Source organism: Neoarius graeffei, chromosome 6 (assembly GCF_027579695.1).
Source record: "Neoarius graeffei isolate fNeoGra1 chromosome 6, fNeoGra1.pri, whole genome shotgun sequence".
In the NCBI taxonomy this organism is placed as follows: Eukaryota; Metazoa; Chordata; class Actinopteri; order Siluriformes; family Ariidae; genus Neoarius; species Neoarius graeffei.
The window spans coordinates 71,277,050-71,294,536 of record NC_083574.1 but is presented as its reverse complement, the minus strand read 5'-3'; the positions used below and the strand labels follow the sequence as shown (position 1 = coordinate 71,294,536).

Genomic DNA, 17,487 nt, shown 5'->3' with positions numbered 1-17,487 from the left:
CATACAAAGTATATATTTCTGTTTTATGACTTCTACATTGAGTCAGTACCAAAACTTTTTAAGAGTTCCAAACATTCGTTTTCCAGCACAAAATGAAATGTTAGAGAAAAAAATGGTTGTATCTGAGCAGCATATTACATAAGAAAGCATGTTTAAGATTAAAAAAGAAAACGTAATGAAGGCTACTGGGTTTTGGTGCAAAATTAAAGTGTATGTAATGCCTCTAAACCCCACTTTTTTTCCTTGTACAAAGCAACAATCATTATGTTGATTGACCATGTGTTTTCGAACCATAGCTGATCCAAAAGGCCATAAATTGATGGCAAATCAATCAAACAGCCGATTTTCACAGAATCTGCTGAGACTGAACTGGAAGATCCCCAAGGGGTGCATGACGTCACGCGTGTAACAATCCAGGTATCAATTTCGTTCATGTGCGCAGGAGTGGTTAGACCAGTCTCAATATGGAATCACGTTTTGGAGAGAATTCTGAGAGTGATTGGGATTCTTATATGTCGGATGAAGGGGCAGATGATTATCAAGGATATTCCGGAGTAAATGGTTATCTTTTCGAGCCCCCAAGATGAAAAACTGCCAGTTCACTCAATTCACGACAGTCTTCCTCTGTAGCGCACACGAGATGGAGAGATAGATGGATCGATAGATCGAGGTGTGCAGAATGCAATGGTTACCTTTCATCATGTTTTCCTGAACAAAACTAAAAACAAATCAAGTCTTGCAATATTGCAATCTGAGAGCATTTAATATGTTTCAGTTAATAATTAATTAAGGATTTTGCACACACATTTTTCTTCCTGTTAAAGTGCATCAGATATGATAAGATTGGATGTCGTGAGCATGTAAATGTTGCTCATAATCCTGCGTCTGGTGCACTGTGTGTGTGTGTGTGTGTGTGTGTGTGTGTGTGTGTGTGTGTGTGTGTGTGAGATAATGGGGATTCGATGAATTGTCCAAATCTCAGATCAAATGTCATTTATTAAATAAATGGGTTTCTTTTTGCTCCAGTAATTCCCATGTGGTCATTCTGCTGGTGATGAACACTTGATGAATCAGATTTATTATTAGTAGGCGACACGAAGTCTGCCCGCTTCGTTTGCACAAACTTCACCCACTGTCGCTTGAGATTAGTGTCATTTCTCAGAAATTTGTGAACTGAATGTCCTGTTGTATACGGATTTGAACATCCAAACACAACTCGGCGCTTTTACATCATTATTTTTGTAAGATTCCCACAATATCCCATTTCAGCGAGCAAACAAGCACGGAGTCAAATGAACCGAAATGACCCAGATAACCGGGGTTCCACGCGTGACGTCATGTGAGATTAGCGCTGAGGCAAGGCTGCCTTTTTCCGGGATCCGGACACCACGATTTATCGATAGTTTTGTGCTTGATCATAAAATAACAAATAATTAATAGTATTTTTCCCCCTGTTTTATTAATTCATTTTGGTTGTTACTAATGATATATATTAATTTTAAAGCATTACAAAAAGGCATTACCTACACTTTACGAAGCGAGTGTGACAGTCAAAGTGTCTGAAAGAACTGTGGCTGGTTCTGTAAGATGCTCAGTAAAACCTACAGCTCATTTCCGCATAAAACTGCACTAATTGTACCAGAGACTACAATACTTTTTTTTAAGCAAACAGTTGTCTTACGCCAAATATTGACTTGGTTTAATTTATTATGGCTTATTGTTGTTTATCTTTTTTTTTTAATGTTAAAACATTTAATTTCATTATTTTAAGCCGTTTTTGTTCGACAGCATTTCTTTACACGTGCCTAAGACTTTTGCACGTTACTGTAAGTCTCTAGCCCTGTTTAAATTGCAGATTTTTTTATGATACTGTATAAAAATTAAACCAAGATATCTGACTTCATCAACTAGTTGTTTTTTTCTTCTTTCTTTTTCCAAAAATGTTTCTATTTGTATTCACTTACATTTTCACAGTTACTGTATCACACGAAAGAAGGAAAAAGATCTGATGTAACTTTATGTCCACAGTATATCAATCAGCTGCATTAAATGACTTTATTTTTAGACCTACCTGTAGCAGTATTTCCTAATTCCACTTCTGGGCTTGGCAACTGCACACTTCACTGCATGATTAACATGAAGTCACGTCATTTAAAAGCATGGATTTCATCTTGATGTGTTTAGGTTGTGAATACAGAACAGACAGTAACATGAAAGACATTTTCATTGCAATTTGATGAATCTAAATAACATCATCAAGATAGTTAGTTAGTGAATGTTTTGATAAGGTGATAATTGTTCCAGTTGTTTGTATATTTTAGGTAGCTGTAATAACTTTTAAGAACTTTTCGACTGTGAATCCTCTGTACATCTTGCTCTGGTTCTATCCAGTAATTGATTCCCCCCAAAAAAAGTCATCATAGCTGTGTTTTCCATGGGAAACGCCCACATGCACTGAAATTGCTGTTAATTTAATTAGCAAATAGTGTGTGTGTGTGTGTGTGTGTGTGTAATTAACTTGAATTTCTTATGATGACATGACTGTAGTGGCTCAGATGTGGCTTGATGGTTCGTTTTGTTTTTGTTTTTTTCCAAATTGTATGTCAAAAGCTCCAACAGAAACCATGTAAAGTGTGTATTTCTTTGCCACCACTTTAGATGATGAGGGAGCAGGTTGTAAGGACATGGCCCCTGAGACTACCAGTTCGGAGGAGGAGCAGGAGTTCTCCACTGGGTTTGGACCACAGCGACTGAGCGTCGATAGCCCAATGGACGGACGCGCCATGCGCAGATCAAGCCGAGGCTCCTTCACCCGCGCCAGCCTGGAGGACCTGCTGAGCATCGACCCAGAGGCTCACCAGAGTTCAGTGTGGCTGGGCACCGAGGACGGCTGGTGGGTGGCTGCTTGCTGCACTTGGTGGAATTTGTGTAGCTAGATGATTCGTTCGTTTTTCTGATTCACTTATTTTTATATACGATGAAACCAGACCTGGTAGGAATTGGCAATTCCCACCAATCAGCTAGCTCACTCCATCATACAATAGCTACCAACTAGCAGGGTGAAGGCTAACATGCGCAGCTAGACAGATGCATCCTTTCGAATTACTGCATCACAGGGTAGTATAACACACTCATAGCAAAGCACTATCTGCCCTCTTCTGCATACATGGGCTCATAGTCACTGTAATAGACCTCTTGCGCATGACGTCACGCATCACGTGATAATTTAACCTGGCGGTCAAACAGACACCATCTTTCGTCTAAGCAAGGCTTAATCTGTCTTCAATATGGTTTGTTTTTGCACTGTTTTTGGTTGTTCAAATCGAGAAATAGATAAAAGGTATCACCGTCTCCCAGCTATCAAGAAAAATGTTAACAAAGAGAAGCAAATGCTTCAGGAACAACGAAGAAATGAGTGGTTAAAGAGAATAAGATGAGAGGATTTAAGCCTGAAAAAAAACACAGGCTGAACTTTCCAACAGCTGCATGCATGTGAAACGGAAATAAATCAACGAAGGCAGGAAAAACTATTTCGGATAAAATTGCTCTTGTCCGTTACACACTTACAACCTGTGTGACTCAGCTGTGTCTTTTTGAATAGAGAATAAATGAAGAGGGAAAGGTGATTATAGTTACTATATGACTATAGCTACAACTGGAATGTGCTGATTCTGTTAGCGTTTGTAATTATTGTACCATCCACTATTAGATAAAATTAAAATAAAATCTTACAACATTGTTTGAAAGTCTAGAGCCAGGTATTTTATTCTACAAATAATAACACTTCAGATATTGTTTTAACAATAATAAGCATCACTGTATAAATGATAGAGTTCAGATAGCTGTGTAACTAGCTGTCTGTGGAATTGCTGAGTCATGGAGGGCCGGGAAGGAATACCATCCAGCCCACAGTTCAGGTCGGAGTCCTTTGAGAATAAATGCTTTGGCTTTCACAACATTCTGTTCCCAAGAGCTGATGTCGGGGAAAATTCTTTACACAAAGAAGCTTTTCTTGCTTTTGGAGTTCGTTTTTTAATTGCTCTTCCATGTTGGGATTCTTCAGGAAAAAGAAGGTACAGTAAGCCCTCAGTATTCGCGGGGGTTAGGGACCGGGCATGGCCGCGAATAAGCCAAAATTGCGAATACTTGTAACCCCCCCCATAAAACTGCTCACAAATGCTTAACTCTTCCCTTCCTTTAGCATATCGAGAAGTCCTACCTTCTCCTGCAGTGTCATTACCTTCTTCTGGCGCTTAGGTTCCTTGGCAGGAGCCTTAGAAGATGCAGAGCATTTAGGAGCCATTGTAGGGCGTAAAAATTATTCAAAAATACCAAGAACGCACAACACGTGAACAAGTCTGAACTACGGGAACCGCGAGACTGTACCGTACAATGCGCTCATTCGTATCAGCCAATGAGCAGCAGCCCGCCATTCAAACTTCAGCCAATAGCGAGCGAGCATTCGGCTCCGAGAATGTAGCAGTGCGTAAACGTTCGATATGTTCGCCGAAAATGACCGCGAATCGCTGAGATTTCCACGAATGTATAGGAGATATGTTCTATATAAAATCCCGCGAATATGTGAATTCGCGAATACTGAACCGCGAATAGGCGGGGGTCTACTGTATATTCCAATGTGTAGCTAATGCTAACACTAGGCCATAAATCTGCACTGTCACTCCAGTCGTTTTGAGGAATTTTGTACGGATCATAACCGCTAATAAACTCTAATTTCCGCGTATTACTAGGTTTCACGTGACGTCACATCCACCTCATTAGTTATTCAAAATTTTAGCTGGTGGTCTACCAAAACTCAGTTGACAAAGCGTTTGTACGGAGAAGGTTCATTGCAAACATGAAAAATGCCTTACGCTTGCGTTGTTTTAGGTTGTTCAAATCGATCAAACCGTGAAACTGATAAAAGTTTCTTCAGGGTTCCCCGTGAAATTATAAAAAAGGGTGAACGAACACAGGATTTCACAAAAAGACATTGAGAAAGGTGGCTTTTGAACCTCTCACTGAAATCAAAGGGAGCCGAGTCAGTCGAAGCATGCTACAGTTTGCAGTGATCACTTGGTGAAAGGTTTGTATTTCCCTCTCAGCGCTGTCCTTAGTGTTTTCCAAGTACTTTTCTTGCTATGTGTCATTATTTTACGGTACTTTTTTTTTTTTTTTTAGTCACAAAGCGCTAAAGTCCCCAGCTGTCTCTTTGTTTACTCCTCACTCCTCACAAAGTCCATATGCATGAAGGTCGCAACAAAATTCTTCCCAAGCCATACAGTTACAATGCACCATGATCACTTCTCCATCTTGTTTAACTAAGATCCAGGTCTTTAAAGGGGTTTCTGATGATCTTTGTGAATGATTTAGCTGAGAGATAAGAGCCAACACAAGTGAGAATCAAGCCAACTGTTCTTTGTTTACACTTCGACTTGCAGCGCTTCGTTGTAAAGACGCGAACGAAAAGCTTAAAAAAAAACCATACTTACACGGGCAAAACAATACAGGATTCATTCGGCAGCGACTTGATAGCGAGGTCCTTTGCCCAGCCACATATTAAAAAAAAAAAAAGTTGTAAGCCTCCATACTCTTCCACGCTTTCATCTGTTTTGCAGTGCAGAAGGACGTCTGCAGCACCAGATACGGTAGTTCGAGATGTCGGGGAACTCGACTGAAGGGTAGTTTTCGAGATCATATGACAAATCCTTCTTTCCCAGACTGTAGGGGTCGATTCCATTGCACATAGCAATCTTCTGAATAGATCTAAAGCGAGCAGTGGCTTCTAGATTACGAGCATAGTCTGATAAGTTATCGCTAGTTGTTTGCACTACGGCAGGCGTTTAGACCGCCAGCTATTTCACTTCTGGTAAAACCACTAAGAAAAGTCACGTGACTGAAACCCAGCAATATCTATCCTTTGTTTCTTTCTGACTAAGATTACCCAAGTAATCCAGTAGTAGAGCTTTTTTAGCTGTAGTTTTCTTCAGACAACAGCAACAGATGCTGACATCTTCACTTGGCTTCAGTATGCAAACAAAGTTTGTTTGTCCCTCAGGCATCGGGTAGCAACGGTTGCTAACGTAAGTGTGACATCAGTGCACAGGATCTATTGACATGGAAGAGAGAGCACGCCATTCCTCCCACCCAGAGAGCATGGATAGTTTTGTTCCCACATATGGCTATCAGGATTTCTGTCACATTACTATATCCACACTAGATCCTATGCTTTTTAAAACCAAACATGCGAGTAGACGTTCTTTAAAGCAGTCTCATGAAGGAATTCTATGAGGTTACATAAATAATATTTAAGTCTATGATTCTTCTTCCACTTTTTTTTGTTACGTTATTGCCACATTTCCCACTACTAGGAATGATCAAAGATCTCTTCAATAAAAGGTTCTTTACAAAATCTGGTTCTACTATGGTATTATTTTTAATAGTATACATTGTGTAAGTTGGGATGGTGGATGTCTGTCTTACTGCCAACACCTCAGACTGTCCAAAAAATCCTCTTTATTCTGTTCTCACCTTAAATGACCGGCTTGTCCTTGTTCAATCCATGCATCATCTTGCACAGCTTGCAATTCGTCGCATCTTGCGTGGGCTTGTTGATCTATGACTCACCGCCCTGTTAGCATTAGCGTTTTTTTTAATCACAGTTCTTTCAAACTCCCCTTTTTGTTCTCACTTTTCATGTCATCTCCTGATCTCTGAAGACATGAGGATATGATCGCTTTGCCTTAATGTCGCCTTAAACTATAGAGAACGTTTTCTATAATTGAACCCTTAGGCAGACTTCATTTAAGCTAATTTCAGGGCTGAACAGCATCGCGTGCAGCAGTTTTTCAACTTCTTTTTATACATTGTGTGTGTGTGTGTGTGTGTGTGTGTGTGTGTGTGTGTGTGTGTGTCTGCATGTGTGTAAAACAGTTATTCCACGAAATCGAGTCGTACATGAGCTGATAGCCGACGATGCGTGTAACACCGAGTTGGCTATAAGCCATGTACGACGAGATTGAGTGGAATAACTATTTTATTCTACCCACATTCACTGGATTTTGAGAAACCGAGCATTTTTATTTTTTGAAAGTTCAATAGGGGCGGCACGGTGGCGTAGTGGTTAGCGCTGTCGCCTCACAGCAAGAAGGTCCGGGTTCGAGCCCAGTGGTCGGCGAGGGCCTTTCTGTGCGGAGTTTGCATGTTCGCCCCGTGTCCGCGTGGGTTTCGCCCTTAGTCAGCTGGGATAGGCTCCAGCTTGCCTGCGACCCTGTAGAACAGGATAAAGCGGCTAGAGATAATGAGATGAGAAAGTTCAATAGATAAATGTTTATATAAAACAGCCAACAAAATCATTTCCGCTTAGAATGTAAACAAACCAATGAAATGACCATAGCAATTTGTGAAAAATGCTATAAAAATAATTCTTGAAAAATAAAAAAAGATATACTCTTACCATCAAATACTTTTATTCCATATTTTGTTGCTTGTATTTTTGGGCGTTTTCTTCTTCTTTAGGGCTTCATGGCAGTTGGCAAACCAACTTAAAGGTGCATTACCGCCACCGACTGGGCTGGAGTGTGGAACAGGAGATATTGAGGGGGGGAAAAAACTACATTCTTTTGGCTATTTCTGTTTCTTTTAAATACTTGATAATTTTGGGGGTTTTGTTTTGGAGTAGAGTTTTTATTTTGTTCTCGGTTGGTTCAGCAATACACGCCGCCATTTTGTTTTTCTCCACTCACGGTATATGAGCTGATAGACTAGTCGTAGAGCAGCCAATCAGAGCGCGCGATTGGTCATATCCTGTGTGTGTGTGTGTGTTTGTGTGTGTGTACATTATATCTTGATCTTGTTCGAATACTTTTAGACAAGAACTTGTATAATACATCCTTACAAAACCCGAATAATAAACATAGCATGATAGAACTGAAGTCATTTTTAAACTTGCTTTATTTGTTAATTAACGTGTTATTTAATTACGTTTTCGGTTTTAGTAACCTTGTATCGTGACTCGTGTTGGCAACTAATTTCAATTAAATATTATACTTATCGGCCTATTCGGTTTTTAGCCATGTTGAATTTAGTTCGTTTGGTCCACGGCAGGCGTCACTTATCTGTGCGATCTTCACAAGACTTGTGCGAGACTTCGAAACGTGAAGTGTCAGCCAGGCGTCAGTGCCGCCATTTTGAAAACTTATTTTCCAAACGAAATATTGCACAAAAACGAGTTTAAATGACGATTACTGCCTACTTTTTTCAAAACTTCCAGCTTGATTACATCAGCATTCAGAAGAGGGCGCGTGCGTCTTTTGACAATGTTGGCAGATGTTGGTCACTTTGATTTCCGCTGTACGTTTTACTTCCGTCCTACGATGTCTCACACAGGTCTCAACAAATCTCGTTTATGCCCATTGCTTTGACATATGGACTGATATATTACAGAACATATTTCAAACAGTCATAACTTGCTATAGCAGTGACAAAATAGCGATCAAAAATGCATTCCTATATTTAATAAAATGAGATAAATATAATTTTGATGATAAAATATTTGCCTTCAGTTCTCCTTTAATAAGGAGCCGCCAGTGTCAGAGCATTCAAACTTTCTATTAGATTTCTACCCCGGGAAAGTCTTCAGGACAGAGTGATTTGCACTTTCTGGTTTCTGTGTAACAGGAAATATGCTTTTTTTTTTTTTTTGTCTTATTAAATTTGTAGAGTGTAATACCACACACAGCTGTTTTTATTACTCATCGAAACTATAAATGTTATTAAATATGTTTAGTTTGTCACTTTCTGCTTCTCTTCCACTGTGTCTCTCTTTTTCCCCCTCTCTCCACTCTGAAGTAAAGGAGCTTGCGTTAGAGGTCTGCGCGGGTCGGATTTTTCAGTCCCGCCCGCGCCCGCATTGTGCAGTCCCACTCCCGCCCGCGCCCGCAAAGAATTATGATTTTCAGTCCCACTCCCGCCCGCGCCCACAAAAAAATTATGATTTTCAGTCCCGCTCCCGCCCGCGCCTGCCATATTTTGTCCCACTCCCGCCCGCAAATCCCGCATGATGCAGACGTTCGCATTATTTCTCAGGAAAGTTCTTGTCTTGACACAGCGTGATGGTGCCTCGCCCCCTACTTTGAGTGGATTTCAGCATAAATATCTACAGCTCATGCTGTTATTTACCTTGTTTTGGAATTCAGCATGTACTCTCTCTAATAACAATAATTAGTGCTGTTAAACAATTAAAACATTTAATCGCAAATCACACATTTTTATCATATGAGAAACCATTGCAATTCTCTGATCAGCATAAAGTGAATGGGCTTGCTTTATAGCAATGGTGTTTTTTTTTTTTTATTGCAAAGCAGAGCTAGTAAGAGAAGTGAATTGATTTACTGCTTGAGTTAGTCTACAACTTTAGTCAGACAGACATGTTACACAGTGACGGTAGGCTTGACTCAATGCTATCCCAGAAATCCTTCCTGTAATATGCAAATTTGGCCACCTCTGATTGGACAGCCAAATTTGCATATTACAGGAAGGATTTCTGGGATAGCATTGAGTCAAGCCTACCGTCACTGTGTAACATGTCTCTCTGACTAAAGTTGTAGACTAACGCAGGCCGTAAATCACTTCACTCATGGTTCTCTTGCTAGCTGGGTGTGAACTGCGAGTCATTAGAGTGATCAAAGGATTTCCCCTTAGGGTGATCAATGGCAAATTTAAGATGCCATTCCTCTGGCAATCTGACTCTCTCTGCAAATTTAGGCATCTTAAAATGTTTTTATTAATGCCAAATAAAATATCCAGCACAAATTATATATGATAGACATAAATTAATAATTTATAAATTTTATTTCAAACACATTTTTAGTTAGCGGGACTGCAGCTTATCCCATTCCTGCCCGCGCCACATATGTGCATTCCCGCTCCCGCTCGCGCCCACAATGAGCTTTCAAAATTTGTCCCGCACCGCACTGCTTTGCGGCGGGTCCCGCGGGAGTGCAGGGCTCTAGCTTGCGTATTATCAACTGTACAGCATGCCTTTGTTTTGTGTTTTCCAGCATCCATGTTTACCAATCCTCAGACAACATCAGGAACAGGAAGAACAGCATGAAGATGCAGCACTCAGCTTCCATCTTGTGCATCCTGTAAGTAAATTCCACTGTTATCTCACTAGCTATTGCTTTTGTTATCCCCCGCTGGCCGAAAGGCCCGAAGGGGGATTATGTCGTGGCGATTTCCGTCTGTCCGTCCATATGTCCATCTGTCCGTCCCAGGAAGGGTGCTCACCTTCTGAAATCATCTCATCTCATTATCTCTAGCCGCTTTATCCTGTTCTACAGGGTCGCAGGCAAGCTGGAGCCTATCCCAGCTGACTACGGGTGAAAGGCGGGGTACACCCTGGACAAGTCGCCAGGTCATCACAGGGCTGACACACAGACACAGACAACCATTCACACTCACATTCACACCTACGCTCAATTTAGAGTCACCAGTTAACCTAATCTGCATGTCTTTGGACTGTGGGGGAAACCGGAGCACCCGGAGGAAACCCACGCGGACACGGGGAGAACATGCAACCTCCGCACAGAAAGGCCCTCGCCGGCCACGGGGCTCGAACCCGGACCTTCTTGCTGTGAGGCGACAGCGCTAAGCACTACACCACCACGCCGCCCACTGAAATCAGCTCCTCTCACAATTTTTGAAGGAATTTCACGAAACTTGGCAGGATTCTTTGTTATATGTCGGTAATACGCATATTGTGATTTCGTTCAATCTGGTGTCATTTTACCAGAGTTACAGCCCTTGATTAACAAAATTTATAATTTGCCAATTTCACGAGTGTTTTTTCCTTCTGACATCAACTCCTCTCACAATTTTCGGACGAATTTCTCAAAGCTTGGCAAACGGTCTTGTTATATGACGATAATACGCATATTGCAATTTAATTTCGTTTGTGAAAATTTGACCAGAGTTTTGACCCTTGATTAAATAACTTGAATTTTTATAATTTCATGAGGGTGTACGTTCTTCTGAATTCAACTCCTCTCACAATTTGTGGAGGCATTTCGTGTAATTTGGCAAAACATTTTTATTCCCCACTAGCTGAAAGGCCCAAAGGGGGATTATGTCATGGCGATGTCTGTCCGTCCATCCCAGGAAGAGTACTCACCTTCTGAAAGCAACTCCTCTCACAATATTTGGAGGACTTTCACGAAACTTGGCAGGATTCTTTGTTATATGTTGGCAATACGCTTATTGCAATTTCGTTCAATTCGGCCGCATTTTACCAGAGTTATGGCACAGTTGCCAGCGGGGGATATTGTGCTGTCAGAGCACTCTTGTTCCTTTAGCAGCTGAACTGAAAGTTACACACTTAATTCTGTCTGTCTTCTTTGGAAAGGTATCTCGACAACAAAGTCTTTGTGTCCCTTGCTAACGGCGAAGTGATTGTTTATCAAAGGGAAGCAGGTACGTTCTCTTGACATATTACATATTAATTACTGCACACACATTATGCATGCAGAGTACATGAGTGTACTGCCAAAACCAAAGGTATTACTTTCCCATGCATAAAAAAACAACAAAGTAGTATTGCAGTGTGTAATTCATGAATACCACATTTACAGAAAATGTAAAACTAAATACTGCAGAATGATGATTTTCCTTTCCCTTCTACTTAAAATCTGTTTTATTCTCTTTACGCTGATTCTTATTACTTGTGAGTGTATTGGTGCTACGATGTTCTGGTCTGATATGTCCCGCCATAAGATATAGATAAAATGTATATTCAACAGTTATTCCACGAAATCGAGTCGTACATGAGCTGATAGCTGAGTTGGCTATAAGCCATGTATGATGAGATTGAGTGGAATAAGTGTTTTATTCTACCCACATTCACTGGGTTTACAGAAACAGAGCATTTTTATTTTTTGCAAATTTGTTGTTGATCATTAACCATATAGCCCTGTCATGTTTTATTCCTTCGGTTGAAATTTATCACAATGCTGAATTCAAAAACAATTTTGCATGACTAAATTAAAAAAAAAAAAAAAACACTAATGCAGTTCACCTTTTGGATGAGTCCAGCGAGTGATGTCACAAAATAAGATTTTCAGCTTTAAACCAATCACATTAGATATGCCGATTATTAGAGGAAGGTGTGGTAGTTTCAGGCCCAGAATTGCTAGATGACTTGGTTAATATTAATGAGATAAATAGGATTGAAAAACTTCCAGGCTAGATATTTAGATGACAGAAGGACATGGGTGGGTAAATAGTTTTATTACAGTTAATAGTTGTATAGTAGGGTGCATCAGTTGCCCCCTAAAAATGAAAAGTTCCTCCGATCATGATGCATTTTTGTTTTTATGTTCCTTTTGGTAAGAAAACACACCGGGTGAAATATTTTGACAAAATTCAAAAGTTTAATGGTGGCACCAGGAGCTCAAAGTTCTGGAAAAAGCTGCTATTTTATGACTTTTATGACAAAATTTCGATCACTTTTCATGAAACATTATGGCACCTTATAGACTATACCAAATATCTTAGATACACATTTTTAGTCTCTCATCTCATCTCATTATCTCTAGCCGCTTTATCCTGTTCTACAGGGTCGCAGGCAAGCTGGAGCCTATCCCAGCTGACTACGGGCGAAAGGCGGGGTACACCCTGGACAAGTCGCCAGGTCATCACAGGGCTGACACATTTTTAGTACATATTCTAAATATATTATCAAGCACAGTTTGAGTTTTAGCTGTTCATTGAATCATTGTTCAACTACTTTTAAACAATACAAATGTATTATGAATCACATTAATGCTTCTCAATCCCTTGCAAAGGTTCTTAACATGATCTCTGGCTCACAAGAAATCAATAAATGGAGTCCAACATTGTGATTCAAACCTTACGCGAAAACATAAAATAAGTGTTTTTTGGCAAAAAATGAACCTCATGGTGCCACCATTAGACTTTTGAATATGGTCAAAAAATTTTACAGGATGTCTTTATTGGTGAAAAGGAACACCCAAACAAAAAGGCATCAGATTTTATGAAAGTGAGGGCAACTGATGCACCCTATTGTACAGTACCAGTCAAAAGTTGGGACACACCATCTAAGGCACTTCCTGTCTTAAAGTAATGATGGATATAATTTCTCTTTATTTACTTGAGCAGTTCTTGACATAATATGGATCACTACAGTTGTGGAATAGAGCTATTTACTGTATTTTTATTTATGATTTACTGTTTGTTTGATCTCAAACGCATTAAGAAGGCAAGAAATTGCACAAATTAACTTTAGACGAGGCACAACTGTTAATTGAAAAGCATTCCCGGTGACGACCTCATGAAGCTGGTTAAGATAATGCCAACTAGTAGTTATTGCCCGTGAACCTGATTTCCTCTGAATGGCCCAATGGAGAGTTGAGTGGACACATGTGAGATGTATATTTTCACTCTGTTCTGTCAAAATGGCACAAATCGTTCCCTGCATCTCCTCAGTGACGTAGACTCTGCCTTAGTGGAGGTCTCTGGCGAGGAGTGCTGATTGCGAGGTCCTGTACAATCAAAACTCTCAGACGAGTGGGGGAGGGGATTCCCCGCAAAGGCTGCACACAGTGTGTTAGCATGAGCATGTAGCCTACGGGAAATGAATAGTGTGTTGGATTACCACTAATCCCATGTTTTGGAAAATCGAAAATGCTGTCTTGGGCCTCTTTGGGGTGTCGCCAATCCATGTGCAAAGTATGGAGTATGTGCGTCCAGCACATACTCCATACTTTGACGGACAGCCTTCCTTTAAAGCGTCATCAAGGAAAATGGTGGCTACTTTAAAGAATCTAAAATATGAAACATGCTTAGTTTAACACTTGTTTTTTTTAACCACATAGTGAATTGATAAATTATTCAGTTGACAAGGAAAAAAATCTTAGTTTCGTAATGCACTCCTTTTTTTGCCACCTGATTATATTTTATCATGAAATTAGCTTCTCTCTCTCTCTCTCTCTCTCTCTCTCTCTCTCTCTCTCTCTCTCTCTCACAGGGAGTTTCTGGGATGCTCAGAGTTCTCAGACGTTGTGCTTGGGTTCCCCGAGCGGTCCCATCACTAAGATGGTGCCAGTGGCGGGGAAGCTGTGGTGTGGCTGTCAGAACCGGATTCTCATCATCAACACCAGCACTTTAACCCAAGAGGTGGGTGAGAGAGTGGGGTGTGTGCCCCCCACGTCTGCTGATAGAAATGGGTTTTGTTTGGGTTTTTTAGATGGTATCTGTTAGCTGCTGTACACAGGAATTTTACAGGATGTACTGTAGTTTCTCATCCAAGTGCATTCAGCGTTCAAGAAGATAAGGTGGATTCATGTGGGAAAGCTCGTAGCTGTTATGCTAGCAGGTGTGAAGTGGATATGACTGGAAAAAATAGTTCAAGTAGTGCTTTTCTTAGATGTATAATTGATTTAAGTTTTGTCTTGCATAATATTTAATGATTAGCCCTAAGCAGTGTACATACAAATGGAATAGGTTCATGGTTTCCTGAAGCATGCTGTATGCTTTCACCTATAATTGGCTTTCAGGTGTTTTTGTTTTTTTTTAAACTATGTCAGTATGGCCATGTGTTTGTTTACATGTATGTATATGCTTGTGTGTGTGTATATGCAGCACTCGTTTGCAGTGGGTCAGGACAGCGGGCGGTGTGTGACCTGTATGGTGAGCTATGGTCAGGGTGTGTGGGTGGCTCTTCAGGGCAGTGCGCAGGTTCGTCTGTACCATTCCACCAGCTACGAGAGCATCGCTGAGGTGGACGTGGCACCTGCTGTTCACAAGATGCTCGCAGGTACAAAAAGAACTAGAACAGCACTTGGAAGAATGCATACCTCTGCCAAGCCATATTTAATAATCCAGTTATTCCACAAAATCGAGTCGTACATGAGCTGATCGCCAACAAGGCACGTAGCACTGAGTGGAATAACTGTTTTATTCTATCCACATTCACTGGATTTTGAGAAAGAGAGCCTTTTTATTTTTTGCAAATTCGATAAATAAAAACTTTATACAAAACGTCCGACAAAATAATTTCCGCTTAGACTGTAAACAAACCAGCAAAATGGCAGGAGCAATTTGTGAAAAATGCTAGAATAATAATTCTTGAAAAATAAAAAGATATGTTCTTACCGTCAAATACTTTTATTCCATATGTTGTTGCTTTTTTGTATTTTTTGAGGTTTTGTTTTCGAGTAGAGTTTTTATTTCATCCTTAGTTGGTTCAGCAACATATTCCGCCATTTTGTTTTTCTCGACTCACGGTATATGAGCTGATAGCCTCGTACAGTGTTTCTCAACCTCTGGGCTGTGGCCCATTAGTGGGCCGCGAAGCACCATCTAGTGGGCTGCGAATTATTTTCAAGTTTGAAGCCAAATACTAAATAGTTCAGGATGTCGTTGTGTCCCAAATCCAGTAGCTGGTTTGACCTACACCTTTCAGGTGGAATAAATACATTTCTGTGTAAATTAAGAACAAGAAGTCTTTATTATTGTCATGTTCCTCCTTTGCATTTAACCCCCACGCGCGCACGTGTACACACACACACACACACACACACACACACACACACACACATTGAGAATCGTGCGGCTGTGGTTTGTTTACACCCGATACTAAAACTTCTAGCGTCCTAGCAACCATCACAAAAGCGCATACAAAGCCCAGAAACTCCTATTTACCCGGGCAAAACCAATACAGGATTTATCTTGTAGTGACTTGATCCCCAGATCTTTAACCCAGCCACGTATAAAAAGTTGCACTCCTCCATGCTTTTCCAGGTTTTCATCTGTGTGTCCATGGAGAATGATGTCTGCAGCAGCAGGTAGTTTGAGATGTCGGGGAACTCAACAGATGGACAATTTTCCGGCTCATAATGAATGAATGAATGAATGAATTTAAACACGATAAGTTGATCAGCAGAGCTGGTGGGGTCGTGCATGTACAGATACAAATAATTACAAACACAAAAGACTAAAAATATACACAATCTTAAAAAAAAAGAACCCTAAAATCTGTTGATTATCTGTTAATTATCTTCACATTAAGTTAATTAAGGGGCGGCACGGTGGTGTAGTGGTTAGCGCTGTCGCCTCACAGCAAGAAGGTTCGGGTTCGAGCCCCGTGGCTGGCGAGGGCCTTTCTGTGTGGAGTTTGCATGTTCTCCCCGTGTCCGCGTGGGTTTCCTCCGGGTGCTCCGGTTTCCCCCACAGTCCAAAGACATGCAGGTTAGGTTAACTGGTGACTCTAAATTGACCGTAGGTGTGAATGTGAGTGTGAATGGTTGTCTGTGTCTATGTGTCAGCCCTGTGATGACCTGGTGACTTGTCCAGGGTGTACCCCGCCTTTCGCCCGTAGTCAGCTGGGATAGGCTCCAGCTTGCCACCATGCCGCCCAGTTTGTTTTTATTGCATTTATTTAAATCCTGGGCTCCCATCTGTAACGGAGTGATGTCGCATCCCATTAATACACTTTACAGTAGATTATTAGATTCTAATAGAATAGATGAGCCAAAATAATTGGGGATCTTTTTTTAATGGGCCCCGACTCGTTACAAGTATGAATAGGTGGGCCTCGAAGTAGAAAAGGTTGAGAACCCCTGACATAGTAGTAGTCGTAGTAGTAGAGTAGCCAATGAGAGTGCACGATTGCTGATATCCAATGAATGTGGATAAAATAAATTAGAATATCCAGATGTTTACTATGTGTATATATAAATATTCGGATTTGCATCAAAATCTAATCAATTGTTCCTTGGCCCATAGCCCACCTTTTCTCAAAATTTCATCAAAATCCTTTCACTACTTTTTGACTTTATGCTGAGAACAGGCAAACAAACAAATGGACGCGAAAACATAGCGCAGTTGGGGGAGGTAAACATGCTGTTATTTAACAAAGGTAAATGTATAATCATGAACATGTGGGAAATAAGGAATTTTAAGCAGACTATCACAGGACAGACAAGCCTGAAATGTTGTCTGTCCATCCAAATTTCAGCCTGTCCGAATGACGGGCCAAAGTCCCGGAACAGTACATCCAGGGGTCTGGGGTCTGAGGCCCGCCTTAGGGCCCTGGAAGCTGAAGGGCTTTAGATGCCTGGAGATGGCTTCTTTGTGATCTTTAAAGGCCAAATTACACTACATATTAGTTGCTAATTACACTACAAATTGAATATAATTTACAAGAAAATGTCAGAAGATTCAAGAAAAACATGCTTAAAGTTATACCCAAGAAAACAGTAGCGCACACAGGTCAGTTCCATGTCTAGAAAAAAGTATGAGGGGGCAAGGATGTTCCTGTTGGTTACAACTTACCAATACTCGTATATAGGTACTACAATAACACTCATGAAACATTGTCAACAATAACTTTTTTAAATACCATGTTTATAATAAGTCTATAAGAAATGTAGTAATTAACAATACAACTCTTCTTACATAATAGAGTTAAAA

At 40.6% G+C, this 17,487-nt stretch overlaps 1 protein-coding gene across 2 annotated transcripts in view; it reads left to right on the top strand.

The window, feature by feature from the left end:
- Positions 1 to 17,487, top strand: part of LOC132888082 (rho guanine nucleotide exchange factor 17-like) — a 318,980-nt gene that overhangs the window by 286,959 nt on the left and 14,534 nt on the right. For both annotated transcript variants that reach the window (XM_060924044.1, XM_060924045.1), the window contains 5 exons: positions 2,659 to 2,893; positions 10,059 to 10,145; positions 11,402 to 11,469; positions 14,042 to 14,190; positions 14,656 to 14,830. In XM_060924044.1, the coding sequence (XP_060780027.1) occupies positions 2,659 to 2,893; positions 10,059 to 10,145; positions 11,402 to 11,469; positions 14,042 to 14,190; positions 14,656 to 14,830 (714 nt within the window). The remainder of the gene's footprint in view (positions 1 to 2,658; positions 2,894 to 10,058; positions 10,146 to 11,401; positions 11,470 to 14,041; positions 14,191 to 14,655; positions 14,831 to 17,487) is intronic.